Here is a 16,174-nt window from a genome sequence, read left to right as displayed (position 1 = left end):
ATTACATCATGTCTCTACTGAAAAGAGTTTGGCTCTATTACCTTTCTAAACGCCTTTTAAACAGTTGTAGACTGCTATTAGATCACCACTTAGATACTGCCTCTTCACCAGGCAGAAAAAACACAATTTCCTTGCCTTTTTCTTGTATACCATGTATTCTAAGCTTTTGTTGATCTCTCTTTTCTTAATAACTGTCTTGCCGCAAGGCACCCCCATCCAGACCCTCTGTTCTGGGTGCAGCCTTGTCAGCACCTGGTTGGAAGCAGTTACGCTGTGGGTTGAAGTCCTGCCATGAGGCATGCCAGACACTCCCCTTAATTTTGCTGTGTTCATAGTATTGAGATCTGGGGTATTCTGCTTCTTCCTAGCCATCAACTGGATGCCAGGCTGCTGAGTACTACTTTGAGCCTGTCAGTCCAGCCAATTTTCAGACCATCTAACAGTCTGTTTCTCCTGCCCATTCTTATTCAGCTTACAAATGAGAAAGTGGAAAATGGTTCAGAAGCATTATTAAAGTCAAGGTATACTACATCCACTGGTCTCCCCTCCTCCACATAGCCAGTCAGTTCATCACAGAATACAGTCAGGTTGGTCAAGCATGATTTGCTTTTAGTAAGTCCGTGCTGACTATCCCTGATTCCCTTCTCGTTCTTCACATGTCTGGAAATAGATTTCAGGAGGCTGTGCTCTGTGATCTTCCCAGGGACCCACGCTACTGGCCTGTGGCTATTCTCTTGCCTTTCATAAAGGTGTAACATTAGTCATTTTCTAACCACCAGGGCCCTCCCTCTTCGTGTTGAAGATATGGATAGTCATCACACCAGCCAACTCTTTCAGCATCCTCTGGTGAATCCCGTCTGGTCTCATGTTTTAGATGCCTCCAGCTTCTTTCTCTAAGAAGCCCATAACCTGTTGTTCCGCATCTGTTGACAGCTCCTCCTTCTTGTGCAAGCAGCAGTTTGGGAGCAAGCTTTGCCTCTAAAGACTGAAAGAAAAAAATGCTGCCTTATCATAAAACATGAACCAAAATTTTTAAATATCTAAACAAGATATTAAACTAAAATGTTCAGTCAGTTGATGCTAAGTTTAAATCTTGAATAGAGGGAAGAGTTACTGCTTTGTGCACAAAGCCTGCTTGGGTAATAACAGGATCTAGTTTTTTCATGTTTCAGCTTCTCTGTAGATGTATGTAGAAGAAGCTGAAACAGTAGCCAGGAAAGTGGAAGTAAAGTTTAAGAATCTTGCTAAATTTTTATCTTTCATCTTGTAATGATATTCTTTTTTTTATTATGGTATTCATATATGTTGAGGTTTTGTATAAAAAAAATAGAAAAAAAAAAGATGCATGTAAAGCTTATCAGCATGTCTACTAGCAGTTTTTGTATTCTGTGCCACAAATAGATACATCAATAGAGAAACAGTGTGAAACAAATGTTTAACTGAGCATCAATGTCTTGGCTAAAATCATTCCCAGTTTCTGACTCAGGTATTCAAAAAGAATTAATTGATTTTGTATCAACTATATTTTTTTTCTTACATTTCCTTAAAGAGTTTCGGTTGCTGTGTGTCATATTCTTTGGGAAACATTTTAATTATTGTTGCATCACACTTTTTTTTTTTTTGAGGGGTGCGTGTGTTTGATACTGAACTGGTACAGTGTGGTCCTGTAAGAGTATGTTCTTATAGAACTAGGTTTGTGGCTGGTATACTGTCTAGCGTGGTCAATCTAGTTCACAAATACCCAAACATCTAATGAAATTTTTTCTGCTTTTGTGTTACCAAGCCATCGGGGTATTTAGTTGGTGTCAAAATTTGAAGCAGCAGAAAGAATATTGCAGTTAAATACCTAAGCAGAAAGAGATTTTCTCCTTGTCTTTTTCAGGTTATATTGCTCCTTGGAGTGGCAGATTTTATTCATTGTGGGACACCGGGTAAGTAGGGATCAAGGATATAACTGTTAACTATCAGGAGCATTCTACTGAAAACTAATACATGCTCCTTCGTTCTCCTCATTCTCAAACCCTTTGTTTCTGTCAAGGAAAATGTAGGGGGTTTCGATTGGTTGTCTGAAAAGAGCATTTGTAGCAACAATTTCAAGATTTTTGCCACCATCTTACCTTTGTCAGTAATTTGTCTATTAAATTGCTTGTTTCTCTGGAGGTCTTTGAACATTAATGGTATATTCTTCTATGTGAAACTGTAATGTTTCTTAGCATAAAATAACCAAAAGTTGCATCAACACTTGAGGACAGATTTAAAAATGACTAGGAGCCTTGAACTTAGCTGTTTTCATTGTGCAGTGTCTTACAAAAGCACAAAGATGTTGCATGTATGTTCTTGCTTGTTTACTATGCCTGTTTACTATGTTTATACATCTGTTACAGATGTGTATACAGATTATCTGCTCTGAACAACTCTGGTTCATTCATGTGTGTGACTGTGGGTGGGTTTTTTGTTTATTTTTGTTTTTTTAGTTAACCTTTAAAAAGCCAGTATTTGATTCTTTAGCCACTTAAGTAATGGAAAATCTGAATAAAACTATATATATAGATATAGATATTTTGTAGGTGAATATTTTTTCAGGTGGATTTCAATTTATAGATTAAAACCAAGGATAAGGAGACCTTTCCCACTTCAGTGTATCTTGCTCACATTCTGAAGTCCAGCTCATGCAGGATTCTCTACCAACTCTGTGATAAATGTGGTAGAATAGATGTCAGTAACAGAAGCCTCACATTTATTTGAAGAACATAAAAATGTTCTTCTTTGCCTATAAATGAAGTGGTCTATATAGATAGATAGATAGATGTATACGAAGCGTCAAACTTTTGAGGGCTTGTCTACATTAGAAAATCATATTGCCTTAAAACACGTTAATGCAGTTTTGAATGAGACCTAGATCTCAGTGAAGAAAAGGACACACGTTCAATACCTTGCCCTTTGGTTGGGTATCGCCCCAGATTAGGTCTGTATGTATAGCTGTCTTTTAATAGGGAACATGTTTTTGTCCTCGTCCGCACTGGGTGACATGTTGTTTAGTTAACATGTATTTCCAAGTGTAGACAAGGCCTGATTTTCAGTATCTGAAAAAATGTGGGGGCAACAGTAACTGGCCTGGTAGTTAGGACTTTAACTTTCTGTACCAAGAAAATGAAAATATTCCTATATACAGGAGAGCTTTTCAGATTCAATGTTGAAAACTTAGAGACTTACTCTCATGGATTGCTATCACTCTAAAATGTAGTAATAGCTTCCATAGCTGCATGTTTTCATTTGGGTGGATTTGGCTTGGTTGTTAGCCATAATAGAACAAAACATCTGTGACTTTCATTCTTTTACTTAGTATGAAAATAAGCCTTTATATTGACGTTTTAAAATAACTCTGTACACCAAATACTTCCTAAATACAATAGCACGTGGGGACTTGTTTTTGGTATAAAAGTTTCATCAGTTTCATTTCAAATGCTGAATAAAGCATTAACACTTTAAAATGCTTCCTTTTAAATGAATTTCAGAATTCCTAATGTTTACAAGTTTTAATAATTTCATCTTTTCAAAATAATTTGAACTGAATTTTTTTTAAAAAAGGTATGCGAAAATTCACATCCCGATCATTGCCTCTGTGTCTGAGCATCAGCCTACAACATGGGTTTCCTTCTTTTTTGATCTGCATATTCTCGTGTGTACTTTCCCAGCAGGGCTGTGGTTCTGTATCAAAAACATCAATGATGAAAGAGTCTTTGGTAAGAGAAAATATTTAAAAATTGTTTTGAAAAGTCTTGTCTTCAATTCAATTCTATTTTGTTTTGTTTGCTCAAAGCTAGGATATGGCTTGTATTTAAAAAAAAAAGTTTAAAAGTGATGTGTTTAAATACAATTTTTAAGTCACCTGCAGCAGGCAGTAATTAAACTGGACATTTACAAGCTGTTTTATAACAGGGATTGATGGAATGATAAGAATATCTTTTCTAAGAAATGGGATCAAACTACTTGTAAGTGTGGTTGTGCTCTTTGGCTAGTGTGGTGTGGTTTGCCATGTGCTGATCTCGCAAGCCAGGCTCAGCAGTTCATTGTCCCCAGGCTGGTGAACTGCTCGGGGCACCTGTGAAGGGAGATGCCAAGGCACCTGATTATTCCTCGAGTCTCTGGCACTCATCCAGGCACAGAAGGTGATGCAGAATCACCTTTCTCTTTCCAGATTTTCTGCTGTTCCAGTGAATTGAATCTTGCCATGGAACAAATGCCAGATAAGGCAGAAGTCTAAAATTTTGGTGTTTTGGTGTGGGGTCTCCCTGGGTCAGTGGCAACAAATTATTATTTGTATGAAGTTGTATCATGAAAAGCACACTTAAATGAGGCTTTTAAGGATGTGATTTGGCATTTTACCCAAACGGGAATGAAGATCACTCCAAACCATATGTGCTCTTAGTTTTGGGCGTTTGCAGGGACAGGAGCCCTCGTCTGTTATGGCTGCCACATAGGATTACCCTATGGCTGTCCATAGGATTGCCCTGTGAGCAGTGAGAACATTTACCGTGTTAAATCCTCTGACCCTGGAATATTTTATTCTCTGTGGCTTGCAATGGGTCCTGGTAAAGACCAGGGCCAGGAAACTCCTTTTCACCTAGGATTAGGGATCTTATGGCCTCCTATTGCTGCATCATCCATTTAAGCGAGCATAAAGAGACCTGTGAGTGAGAATGGAGAGCCCTTCTACTTAATTATGAAGCGGAAAATACTTAGGAAATGTAATCTGATAAATCAGTGTCACATGATGATTTCCATGACAAATCTTTCACAAAAAAAGCTATTATTAAACTGTAGCAAGCTAGCAATAACCACTGTTACTCGAAGAATAGATTTTTCTTAACTAATGCATATAGGACTTTCCTTTTCTTCTAAGAAAAGTGTTCTTAATATTCCTGCTGTTCTGAAAATCTGATTTTGTGGTTTGAGAGAGTGGAGATAACATGGTCCAGAAAAACTTGCTCGAGCATAGGGCTAGCAAAATCATGTTATTTGTCTGTATGGAATTATAATGTAGACAAGCCCCCAGTTTGTTCACAGGTATCTCTAACTTAAGTTATAATTTGATATTTGTATGAAAGTCTAACTCTTTCTTTTGCTTTTTCAGTTTCAATAACTTGTTTGGTCTAGGGCCTTTTGGCCATTTTAATCAAATGAAACTATATATTATTTTTGGTGTGTGGTATTAAATTTCACTAATAACATCTTTTCTGACAGATTATTGTATTGTTAACAGTTATCAAGATGAGCTTCAGGAAAGCTTTGCTTAAAAGGGATATACACTGCATCAGTGTATCTCTGGAAATTAAAAAGCAGTGAAATAAAAAATCTGTACTCAAATCTTTGTATAAAGACATGCTCAACCCACTTCTAAAAATAGTTTTATGGCAAGCATGTATGCATGTGTTCAGAATATTATTTTCTAAATGTCATCAGCAGATTTGTTTCTCTGCAGTTGCTCTGTATGCAATCAGTGCCGTTTACTTTGCTGGTGTGATGGTTCGTCTGATGCTCACTTTGACTCCAGTGGTCTGTATGCTGTCTGCAATTGCCTTCTCCAATGTCTTTGAGCACTATTTGGGTGATGATATGAAAAGGGAAAATCCGCCAGTAGAAGACAGCAGTGATGAAGATGACAAAAGAAACCCAGGCAACCTGTATGATAAGGTGAGGGGAGAGAGCAAAAGTTGGCTTCTGCCTGTGCTGGTTTGACAGGTGTTTGAACATTGGCACGTTTTTTTAATTTTTATTTATTTTTATATATGTATTTTATATATATATGTTAATATGGAAGGGGTTCCTTCTTGCTAACCACTGATAAGCCTTTAACCTAAAAGTCCACAACGTTGACCAAGATTTCCAGAGATGGCGCACAGTTTCTTACTCTCCTTAACTAGTTATAGCAGTTCTGTGTCCCTGAATGTTGCCCCTTTTGGCCTATTGTGTTTCCTCTGAGACACAGTGAAATTAAAAGATAATATATTTTATGGAAAGATTTTCTATACATAAACTTACATACTGTCTTCTTCCCGAAAAAAATGATATTAGAGCATGGCAATAAGTTAGGCTCAGACTTTCCCCTTTTCCTAGCAGTAGCTATCTGTATCTTCTTTCTTCCACCGTATGTTATAATGTCATGCATCAACCCTCATATAATAGTTACCATCTTCTGAAGGAGGCTTTCTGTGAAGAATCCATTTTTACAAGTTGCTGGATTGTCAAAATGTTCTTGTGCATACCTAGTTAATTTACACTACAAACTGGTCTAGCTTTTTCAGTGTCCCATAACATTTATGTGATGTGTGTGGTGGAAAAAAAAAAGCCATGAGTTCCATTGTCAAAGGTGGAGAATTATTCAGATAAAAGTTGCCCTAACAGATGTGTATGTGTTTGTTTAGGCAGGCAAAGTGAGAAAACATGTATCTGAACAGGAAAAAACAGAAGAAGGACTAGGTCCCAATATCAAGAGCATTGTTACTATGCTGATGCTGATGCTGTTGATGATGTTTGCTGTCCACTGTACTTGGGTAACTAGCAATGCATACTCCAGCCCTAGTGTCGTTCTTGCTTCCTATAACCATGATGGGTAAGTAAGGTCTGCAAGTTTGAAAATAATATGTTAAAGGCAAAAACATTTCTAGTTCCTTGGTATTAGTGATTTGTTTTGCCTTCTTTTAATCACTTTTAGCTATATTTAGGCACAATTGTCATCTGAATGAAAATTTTTTAATACTCTTAAAAAAAAAAGTTTTAACAACATTTTTATATAAATACATAATAATTCTATGCAAGGTCATTAAGGATCCTATGTTTTTAAGTATTTAAGAGTCAGTTGAGAAAACTTGTTTATGAATATATATTCAATTAGGAATGGATTTAGTCTCATCTTCAAAAATAGTTCAGCTTCTGGCCATCCAGCTCTCAGTGGGCTGAAACTTCTGAGTGCAGGTTGGTGACCAAATTGTTCTGAGGGAGTTGAATGTGTTGAAAGGTCTTACTCCAGAACCCAGATTTAGTGTGGCGCAGCTAATTTGTTGCCAATATTTGTATGAATATGAATAAAATAAACTCTGTTTTTCAGTACTCGGAATATTCTAGATGACTTCAGAGAAGCCTATTACTGGCTGAGACAAAACACAGACGAACATGCCAGAGTAATGTCTTGGTGGGACTATGGTTACCAGATAGCAGGAATGGCTAACCGGACAACCTTAGTTGATAACAATACTTGGAACAACAGCCACATAGCTCTGGTAAGGGTGATACAGTAATTTCCTATGAAGTAAAAACACCAAAATGTTTACGTTTCAGTTGAGTATGAAGTTGTAAGCATCTGTTTATAAATAGTATAATATTAGGAAAAATTACGTGGAGTGGGAAACAGAGGTGGAAGGAATAGATTTTTTGCGTTTATTAGAACTCCAGTATAAAAGATGGCTTTGGGACCTGGAGGGAATCAGTTTTGCTTCTGGAGTTTCTGTTTTGTTTACCTTAAGTCTCCAAAACTTACTACCACTTTGGTTTTACTTCTTTTCTTTATGAGAGGGCAGACAGCATCTAGTAGTATAACCATTTTCCCAGTGATTGGCTCTATGAAAGCTTACCTGATGCTACTTTTCCAGCAGTATTCAAATATGATTAACTTCATCAGTCCCTTTGTTTAATGGATTTTGAATGGCACTATATAAGCTGACCATTTGAAATGAACTTTCAGTCATCTTGGAAATTTGAGAAAATTTATGAATAGTAATAGAAGTGTTGCTGATTTGATGCTATTCCATCTTGTTGAATTTGCAGTCTGTACATTCAATTTCTGTCACTTCTGAAGAGGAAGTTTAAGCCTTTTGCACATGTTCCAAGGCAGGGCTGTTAGCATTGCCAGTGGTTACAGGGGGACCATCCTGGGCAACTTAAAGACTTTTTAAAAGAAAAATAAGTGCTCCTAGCTGTAGTTGGGCTGAAATCTTATTAGGTGCTGTGTAATAATAGCCAGTCATCACTCAGTGGCTGTTTTTTGCCAGGGAATCTCTGCTACACTGCAAGGGCAGAATGGGGGAGGAACTTGAGGAATCTAGTAGGATAGTTTCTTGTCTTGCATTAGTACAACAAATGGTCCAGAGTTCAAAATTAACTAACTAATGGAGCTGGTCTTTGAGCATATAAAGTCCCGTGAAAAACTGTATTCTAGGGGAAAGTGTCGTATGTATGAGATTAATACATGCTTTTGATAAGGGTAGGAGACAAGCACCAGTCACAAAGGAAGCTTGGGAAATTGCACTGCTGGTGCTAATATTAGTCAAGAAGCTTTCCCATCTGCTAAGGTACTTTTCCTCCTATTTTGTTTGTTGACCTGACAATGTTAGTGTGTTCTAGAGACCTGTCAGGTTTGAATCTCCATCTATGTTCTCCCTTTTCTACAAGAAGTAGTATTTACTGTAATGTAAACCAACAGATCCCTGCAGGAGAGGAGTATCAGGTTAACCGAGAGAATACAGAACCGTCAGCTGTAATTCACAAGCACAGTAACCATATGCATTACAGCAGTTAGCAAAGGTGGTGTTTTAATAAAGTTCTCCAGTGTGACTGCTGGCCTTGTTGGCTTCTGTTTCTAAACAAATATTCCATAAAGAGGAAGACCAAGCAATAAATGTATTTTGTAGCAAGTGCTTCAGCTTGTGCTTGAGGCATGCCCCCAAGATATGTGCCAGATGACCTCTTCCTGCACAGAAATGGAAATCCATTGAGTAACTTCCCATTGATTCGGGTAATGGCCAGGAAACTGAAGTTACCAGTCTTTCTTACAGACTGCAATTTAAGCTTAGTGTTTCCTAATTAAGTTCTCAACTTAACTGAACGATACCAATTTGAATGTAATAGTATCTATGTTGTAGTTGCACCCTTTTACTACAAAGATATGTTGTTATCCTTTAAGTGCAGGAGCCTCAATGGGAAATGAAATTACTGAACTGATGCCAGAATTTTTTCTTCTGTTCAGGAAAATAGGCAGTATGGAAGAGGTTTTGGATACAGCTTTAGAAAGCTTTTCTTTGTGACCAAAACAGTTACATTTTAATTAAATGATGTTGCAGGTCTGGCATTTTTCTCTGCATGAACTTCCCCTGAATTTCAACACTGAGGATGCCTGCATGCTACTGAGTACTGAACGTGGCTGCTTCATTAGGAAAGGACAGAGCTCAGGAAAAAAAAACAAGCAATTACTAACATTTCAAATAATTTATTCACTTTAGTCTGTGTCTAAACCTTTGATTAGGTACTTTATCTGGCACACTAACTTACCGGCAATACAGCTGTGATTTGAAAAATCTGTGGGTGCCACAAAAAGAAAACCATAATGCTACATCTTATACTCAAAACATCACTTGAACAGGCACTGTTTGTCTTATAGAGAAGAAAATATTTCAGTTTAGGTTGGGTTTTTGAGTTTCTAAATAGATACAATGGGCTTTCTTTATCTAGAATTAAAGTATGGCTTTGGTTGGTTAAGTATGTATTTTTGGACTTTGGTCTTACAGGTTATTGATCAGAGGATCTGTCTTGTAGCAGCTATACAGATACTTAAGATATTTTTGCTATGATACAGGTGGGAAAGGCAATGTCATCAAATGAGTCAGCAGCATACGAGATCATGAGGAGTCTGGATGTGGATTATGTTTTGATTATTTTTGGTGGTGTGATTGGCTACTCTGGTGATGATATCAACAAGTTCTTGTGGATGGTGAGAATAGCAGAGGGGGAACATCCCAAAGACATTCGGGTAAGTGCACAGTATAACTGGAGTGTTTTTGGCTGGATACGTTATTTCTGTTGTTTGTCTTAGTACTTTTCTTTTTTTTTCCTAACTTTTGTTTACATTGTTGCTTTTCTGGTGGTGCTTATCACAGTGGAGGGAAATCTGTACTACATACTGCAATTTTATTTGAAAAATGTGTTATGGGTTGTTTTCCTAGAACAGTAGGAGTGCAGAGACTTGTAGCCCAGTTTCTTTCAATATTTATGGTTTTGAAAGGTCAGTAACCTCAAAAGCTTTTCACTTTTTTGCATGATACTAAAAGTACAGGATATCTTCTGTAATTCTTGTGTGTCTCACTACGCACCTTCATACATTAAAAAAAAAAAAAAGTAGGAATGTTCAGAATGTTTAAGTAGTTGGCATTTTGGAATTCTTCAAACTCTGTAATAGTAGGAGACAAGTTAAAGTGTGAATATTTACTTATGCAGAATTTAAGTTATGCAAATATTTCAGAGATTGCAGAAATCTGTAGTAATATTTTCTTAAGCCTAACAAAAACTTCTAGATATTGAGCACAGGCTTCAAGGAGTAGCTTACATGGGTGATTAGTTTCATCTTGTGCCAGAAGATGAAAATGGCAGGAAATTCTTCTTTAGATACTCTGCATACATTAAGTTTACAGTAATATTACAAACCTGGTATATTCATAATGCAGTGCTTTTCACCTTTTTAAAGAATGATTTTGGTAGATGCCAAACTAATGTTTTTCTTGCATATTGAGATTAGTTTTCCAATAACTGTTTACTGTGAAGTGACAAAACTTATACCAGGACAATAAAATGGATTTAGGAAGATTGTTCCATTGGGTTTTGGGTTACAAGCAGGTGGTTTTACTTTGCCTTTAATGAGGCAACTTGTTTGTTTGTTTCAGGCTAGCTTGAATCTACTTTTAAACTGTAGCAGTCAGTTTAGATACTTTTTATAAAGGGTGGGGGAGGTGCAGAAGGAAATGAGAAATGAGTTTGAAGATGGATTACTTTATATTGACTTCTTGTTTCTTTTTCATTTTCAAAGGAAAGTGATTATTTTACTCCTCAGGGAGAATTCCGGGTAGACAAGGCAGGTTCTCCAACTTTGCTGAACTGCCTCATGTATAAAATGTCATATTACAGATTTGGAGAGATGCAGGTTAGTGGTTAAAATTCTACTGAATCTCAATTAAAATGTAAGCAAACAAACGCTATTTTGATGCATTTTCCATCTTTCGATTACTGAGTAGTGTTTATATTAGCAGAATGAGAGGTAAGAGACAAACATGATCTCCTGACAACCTTTAGACAAAAGCACTTGTGCTGCCAACCTAGACTTGCACTTTGCTTTTTGCTGTCCTTCACATTGCCTCAGACAAGCCACTTAATTCTGTTATGTAGTGCACTTGCTTAGGCGTTAACATTTAGGTTGTGGGAGGGTTTATGCTTGTTTTTTGTAATAGCAACACAGAAATGGAAATGTTAATTGTCTTTATTTAATATATGTCAAACGGATTTCTATCCAAGTCACATCAGTGTATTAAACAACACTACACTATACAGTAACAGCATAATTCTCAGAGTTGTCAGTCCCCTTTGGAGTCATCAAGCTCAGATGTATGCAGCTAAATCTGCCATTTGTTTTTTCCTTTCCTGTTTTTCCCCTCAAAGGGCCCTTCATTCTGACATGTTAACACCAGATTTCATTTATTTGACTAAAACTTTGAGTCCAGTGGATCTTATACTTAACACAGGAGTTAGTTCATCTTATGCTTAACAGTTAAATTTATCAGACCTGTATGGAAAAATGTGAAAGTGCAAGCTGTTTCATATAAGAGATAGTGGAGAGTACAAGTGAGCAGCTATGCTAAAAAGCTACCACAAGCTGCTCTACCTCAGACTTTCACTTGAATAGCTTCACTTCTGAATGAGGAAATTATATTCCTATTGAGACAGTGCTGTATCCTGAGTCATCTGTAGAAATAAGGCTTTTTTTCTCTCTTTTCCAATTGTAAAAATTAACTGAAAGTGTTTCCTATATTAATGGCAATGACCGTTGTAAGAAAAGTGTCATCCTCTACCTAGACCAGAGGAAACAGTTGACATGTGGTACAAGATATGGAGCCATACCTCAGTTTGCCATGATGTGTGTTTTGGGTTTTGTCTCAAACTGATAGCAACTTTAATTTTTTAGCTGGATTTTCGGACACCCCCAGGATTTGATCGTACACGCAATGCTGAGATTGGCAACAAGGACATTAAATTTAAACATTTGGAGGAAGCCTTTACATCAGAGCACTGGCTTGTTAGAATATACAAGGTGAAACAACTAGACAACAGAGAGACATTGGATCATAAACCTAGAGTAACCAACATTGTACCGAAACAGAAGTATTTGTCAAAGAAGGTGGGTTCCTAGTGAAGTAACTCAAAGGGGTCTAGAAATGGCAGTTTATTTTTAATAGTGAATCACATAGGTGGTGAATTATGTATTTCCAATAGCCAGAATGTTACGGATACTGTTCACGTTAGTGTCCAATATCAGACCTGCCTGCTGGTAATAACTGTTAATTTACTGTCTGCTTAACTTACAAGCATGTGAAGACAAAAAGCTAGATTTTTTTTTTTTTTAGGGAGAATGCTAACTGGAAATAAGAGTGTGTCACTGGCTGTTACAATTCTTAAGTCTTCGTGTAACTGGAAGTATAATCTCTGAAGAACATCAATTCATGTTTCAGTAACTATGGCTCACTAAGTAAAATAATGTGGTAGTAGCTTTCTGACTGTTTGAAAGTAGTGATGCCTAGAAATTTAAAAATGGCAATTTTGTATGAAATAAATTAAATTTGAAACTCTTGTTGACGGAACTGAAGTGTCTGGCTGCTTACTGTTTGAAGTCATCTTAATGTTTTTATATGTTAGTTGTGGTGTGCTACTTCAGCCTATTAAGAAGGAGGTGTATCGGAGGTGTTGGGGAGAATCTTAGCAGCCCTGTCCTTTATAGCATGTATATGCAAATAGATATTGCAAAAAATTCCAGAATCCTGTCAGAAATGAATGTTTAATAAATTGAACTAGTATTAAATAGTATGAAATCTATACTGTTCCATAGAAGTAAAAGTAAGGAATGTTAGAGGGGACTGCTATTGGTAAAGATGCAAATTTATGTGAATTTGATCAAGTTCATAGTATAAAATATTTTGAATTGGAGTTGCCAGTGGAACTAGACTTATTTTTTAAAAAAATTATAAACTTCACTGTGGCCATCATACACTTACAGTGTAACTTCTGATCTTAGGTAACAAGCAAGGCTACATTTATTAATGATAGAGGTATTCACCACACTTAAGCTGTGCATGTGTCAATTCTCTGCCTAAAGAGAGCGTAAAAGTTGATGCAAATTCTTATCCATCACCCACTCTTGCAGTACATACAAGCTCTACTTCCCATTAAGAAAGCAGAGAACCAGCAAATAGCATGGGTTGAATGTCTAAACTAGGATTCCTTAAATACATGAAGCTCTGTAGTAGCTACAAGTTTTATAATAGCGCTTTCTTACTGGAAGTTCAGTCCATCTTCTGTCACACTTCCATTTTAAGGGTGACATTGCTCAAAATTCAGAGGTATAAAATGTCTGAGTATTAAATATTAGTCTTTGACTTTGTAAAAAATGTTTATTAGCCAGCATAACAAAAAGAAAAAAATTATCTCCAATTGGCGTAAGAGAGAGAGCCTGCTAGTAAGCACAGCAAGTGTGGGAGTTGCTTACTTTCTAATTTGTTCTGGTAGGCAAGTTGAATGAACAATACTACCTGCTAAGAATTAACTGTAACTATGCAACATTAACTTTAATATTAGGAAAGACCAACATGAATGCATCCCCTCATCACCATTTAGAAAAAGATAAATCTAAAATACACTGATAAGAGTACATGAGTAGAAAGAGCTAACTAGTCTACAGATTGAACAGCACAGGACTAAAGACTATAAAATATTACTATCTTGCTCAGTATTGAGATTCAAATAGGGTAAAAGATGGAAGAATTCCCCCCCACCCCCAAACAAAAACAACACTCTACATCACTTTTGCTCTTTAGGCATGTTAGAGATTTATGTTGGCTTACTTACGAATTCTGCCTCAGCACAAACTTCAAAAATAATTGTAAATGTCTGGTGTATGGCGCTTGCAAAAGTACAGCTTACGCAAAAGCAAATATTGGGCATGAATTAACAATCCCAAATTTAAACATAATAGATAATACCTAGCTCAGGATTCACCATCTAGGCTCTTTAAATGAATCTAAAGATCAGACATTGAAATGCACATTATTAAAATGGGGTCAAGACTAAATCACTAATACATTGTATTCTGTTTTTCTTTTTAGACCTCCAAAAGGAAGCGTGGCTACATTAAGAATAAACTAATTTTAAAGAAAGGCAAGAGACCGAACAGGAAGACAGTTTAAATACACTGTTTTGATTGCTAATACGAAGCAGTTGTCCTTGAGATAACCAGTCTTTGCCTTTAGCTCAAGTCATGTTTCACAGCAACATGAGGGTACAGAACCATCATTGGTCCAGATTATTGTACAAAACTTTCAGGCAATGTCTGATTAAAAATATTGGCTTATTGAGAACAGCTGTTTTAGATTTGTAATGTGAAGCAAGACAGAGCTGCTGTCCAAGTCTAGCAGCAGTTTGTTTTTTTGTTTTTTTTAATTTTTATTGGTACATATTATCCTTCAAATCTGTTGAGAATTTGGACTGACTGCACCAAAGAACCCTGTAATTTGGTCCTTGGCACATGCATACTTGTCAATCCTTTTTGGAAGATACTGTTTAGCTGAATAGCAATATGTAAACTGGAATGGTGACATTTAAAATGACTTGTTTTCAACAATTAAGAGCAAATAGAGATCTCTGAAATTAAACTTTTAAAGTAAGTGATTTGCTCTCATGATTGTTTTTAATGGTTTCTTTAAACATACTTCTGCTGCAGGTTGGTTTTGATTTGGAGTGTAAAGAAGCAAAGCTGCAGTTTTCACAAGAGATGACGAGACAAATTACATTAACTGGTTGATAGTTGAACAAGCTGCTTTTGTTTAAAATGTGATTGCAGTATTGCTGCCTTACACTATCATTTCATAAGGTAGACAAGGCAAATCTTGCACATTGTAGACACAAGGGCTAAATTTGTATCCTCCTGAAAAGACAGTAATGAATGCTATAGTAACATACAACTGAGCACCAGAGAGTGGTTGGTGCTTCAGAATGGAAATTAAACTGTCTTAGCTAAATGTTTACAGTGGTAAATAGAGCCTGTTTAAAAAAAGTTGACAGGTATTTAAAAAAAAAAACAAAACACTTTTCTGTGGCTATCAGAGGTAGAGGGTTTGCAACATGACCTCCTCCCCCCCTACCTTCTCCTGTGAGGGTTAAGAGTTTTCCTGGAAATCTATTTCTCTGCATTTTTATTTAGAGTGCTTAAATCAATTGAAGAAATTCCTGCCATAGTGCTATTTGCTCTGTCTGTCTTTTATAATGTTTTCTTTTTTTTTGTAATGGTGAAAACTGTCAGATTAAATGCACTAAAATATAAATGGAGATTGAACATGTTCACTTTCCGGCTATAGGAAAACTTTATACAGACTTGAAAAATCTTTTAATAAAATGCAAGAAAGGGTTTTGCAGTTTGTTTTCCTGCTGCAGGATGTAACTTTTTTATAGAAACAAAACTTACGTCAGTAATTTGATGTAAAATGCAGAATAGTATGTACCTTTCATGAAGAAAATGTAAATTTACAATGTTCTGTGAGAATGCTACTGCTGACTTCTTTCCCAAGATGTAGAATATTTTTTTTGATTTGTGAACTCATTTTTTGACTCAAACGGTTTATACAGACCAATACTGCAGCTGCAACATTTTCACAAAGGTAACTCAATTGGGATTTCTGGCCCCTTGTCATTTGAAGATTTCTTTTTACTTTGTTGCTTTAAAGCTCAATGCAGACCAGTTGTTGACTGTAGGGGAAAATAAAGTTAATTCAAGTTTTGTGTTAAGGGTGTCATGTTGCTTCTGTTGTGATTAGCTTGAAAACATGTTCCAAATAAGTTATTACTAGACTAAGTCACTCAACCTCCATAATACAAATTTGCTGACCTTGTATGAGCTTGCTGCAGTGCAGCCACAGCAGCTCCTTAATGTCCTCCCAGTTTAAGTTAAAAGTAGGACCAAACTATGGTGAGAATCCAAGGTGGCTCTAGTATCTTCAGAGAGCAGCAGGCCTCTCCCAAAAAATGCATGCAGCAGTGTTTCCTGATAGCATCTGGAGAAGCTCAAGCTGTTGTGCTTGCATGTAAGCAAATA

At 36.5% G+C, this 16,174-nt stretch overlaps 1 protein-coding gene across 4 annotated transcripts in view; it reads left to right on the top strand.

Moving 5' to 3' along the window:
- Nucleotides 1-15,867, top strand: part of STT3B (STT3 oligosaccharyltransferase complex catalytic subunit B) — a 53,058-nt gene extending 37,191 nt beyond the window's left edge. For 3 of the 4 annotated variants that reach the window (XM_064506135.1, XM_026098655.2, XM_064506136.1), the window contains exons 8-16: nucleotides 1,883-1,931; nucleotides 3,589-3,743; nucleotides 5,483-5,694; nucleotides 6,426-6,613; nucleotides 7,109-7,280; nucleotides 9,629-9,802; nucleotides 10,853-10,966; nucleotides 12,002-12,214; nucleotides 14,193-15,867. In XM_064506135.1, coding sequence (XP_064362205.1) covers nucleotides 1,883-1,931; nucleotides 3,589-3,743; nucleotides 5,483-5,694; nucleotides 6,426-6,613; nucleotides 7,109-7,280; nucleotides 9,629-9,802; nucleotides 10,853-10,966; nucleotides 12,002-12,214; nucleotides 14,193-14,273 — 1,358 coding nt within the window. In that variant the 3' untranslated portion in view covers nucleotides 14,274-15,867. Of the gene's footprint in view, nucleotides 1-1,882; nucleotides 1,932-3,588; nucleotides 3,744-5,482; nucleotides 5,695-6,425; nucleotides 6,614-7,108; nucleotides 7,281-9,628; nucleotides 9,803-10,852; nucleotides 10,967-12,001; nucleotides 12,215-12,440; nucleotides 12,675-14,192 lie in introns of those variants that run through there. The other variant, XM_064506134.1, reaches the window with a different exon arrangement.
- The last annotated feature ends 307 nt before the right edge of the window (nucleotides 15,868-16,174 follow it).

This window comes from Dromaius novaehollandiae, chromosome 2 (genome assembly GCF_036370855.1).
Source record: "Dromaius novaehollandiae isolate bDroNov1 chromosome 2, bDroNov1.hap1, whole genome shotgun sequence".
NCBI lineage: Eukaryota > Metazoa > Chordata > Aves > Casuariiformes > Dromaiidae > Dromaius > Dromaius novaehollandiae.
The sequence above is the reverse complement of the archived record's forward strand: the minus strand, read 5'-3'. Positions and strand labels throughout refer to the sequence as shown.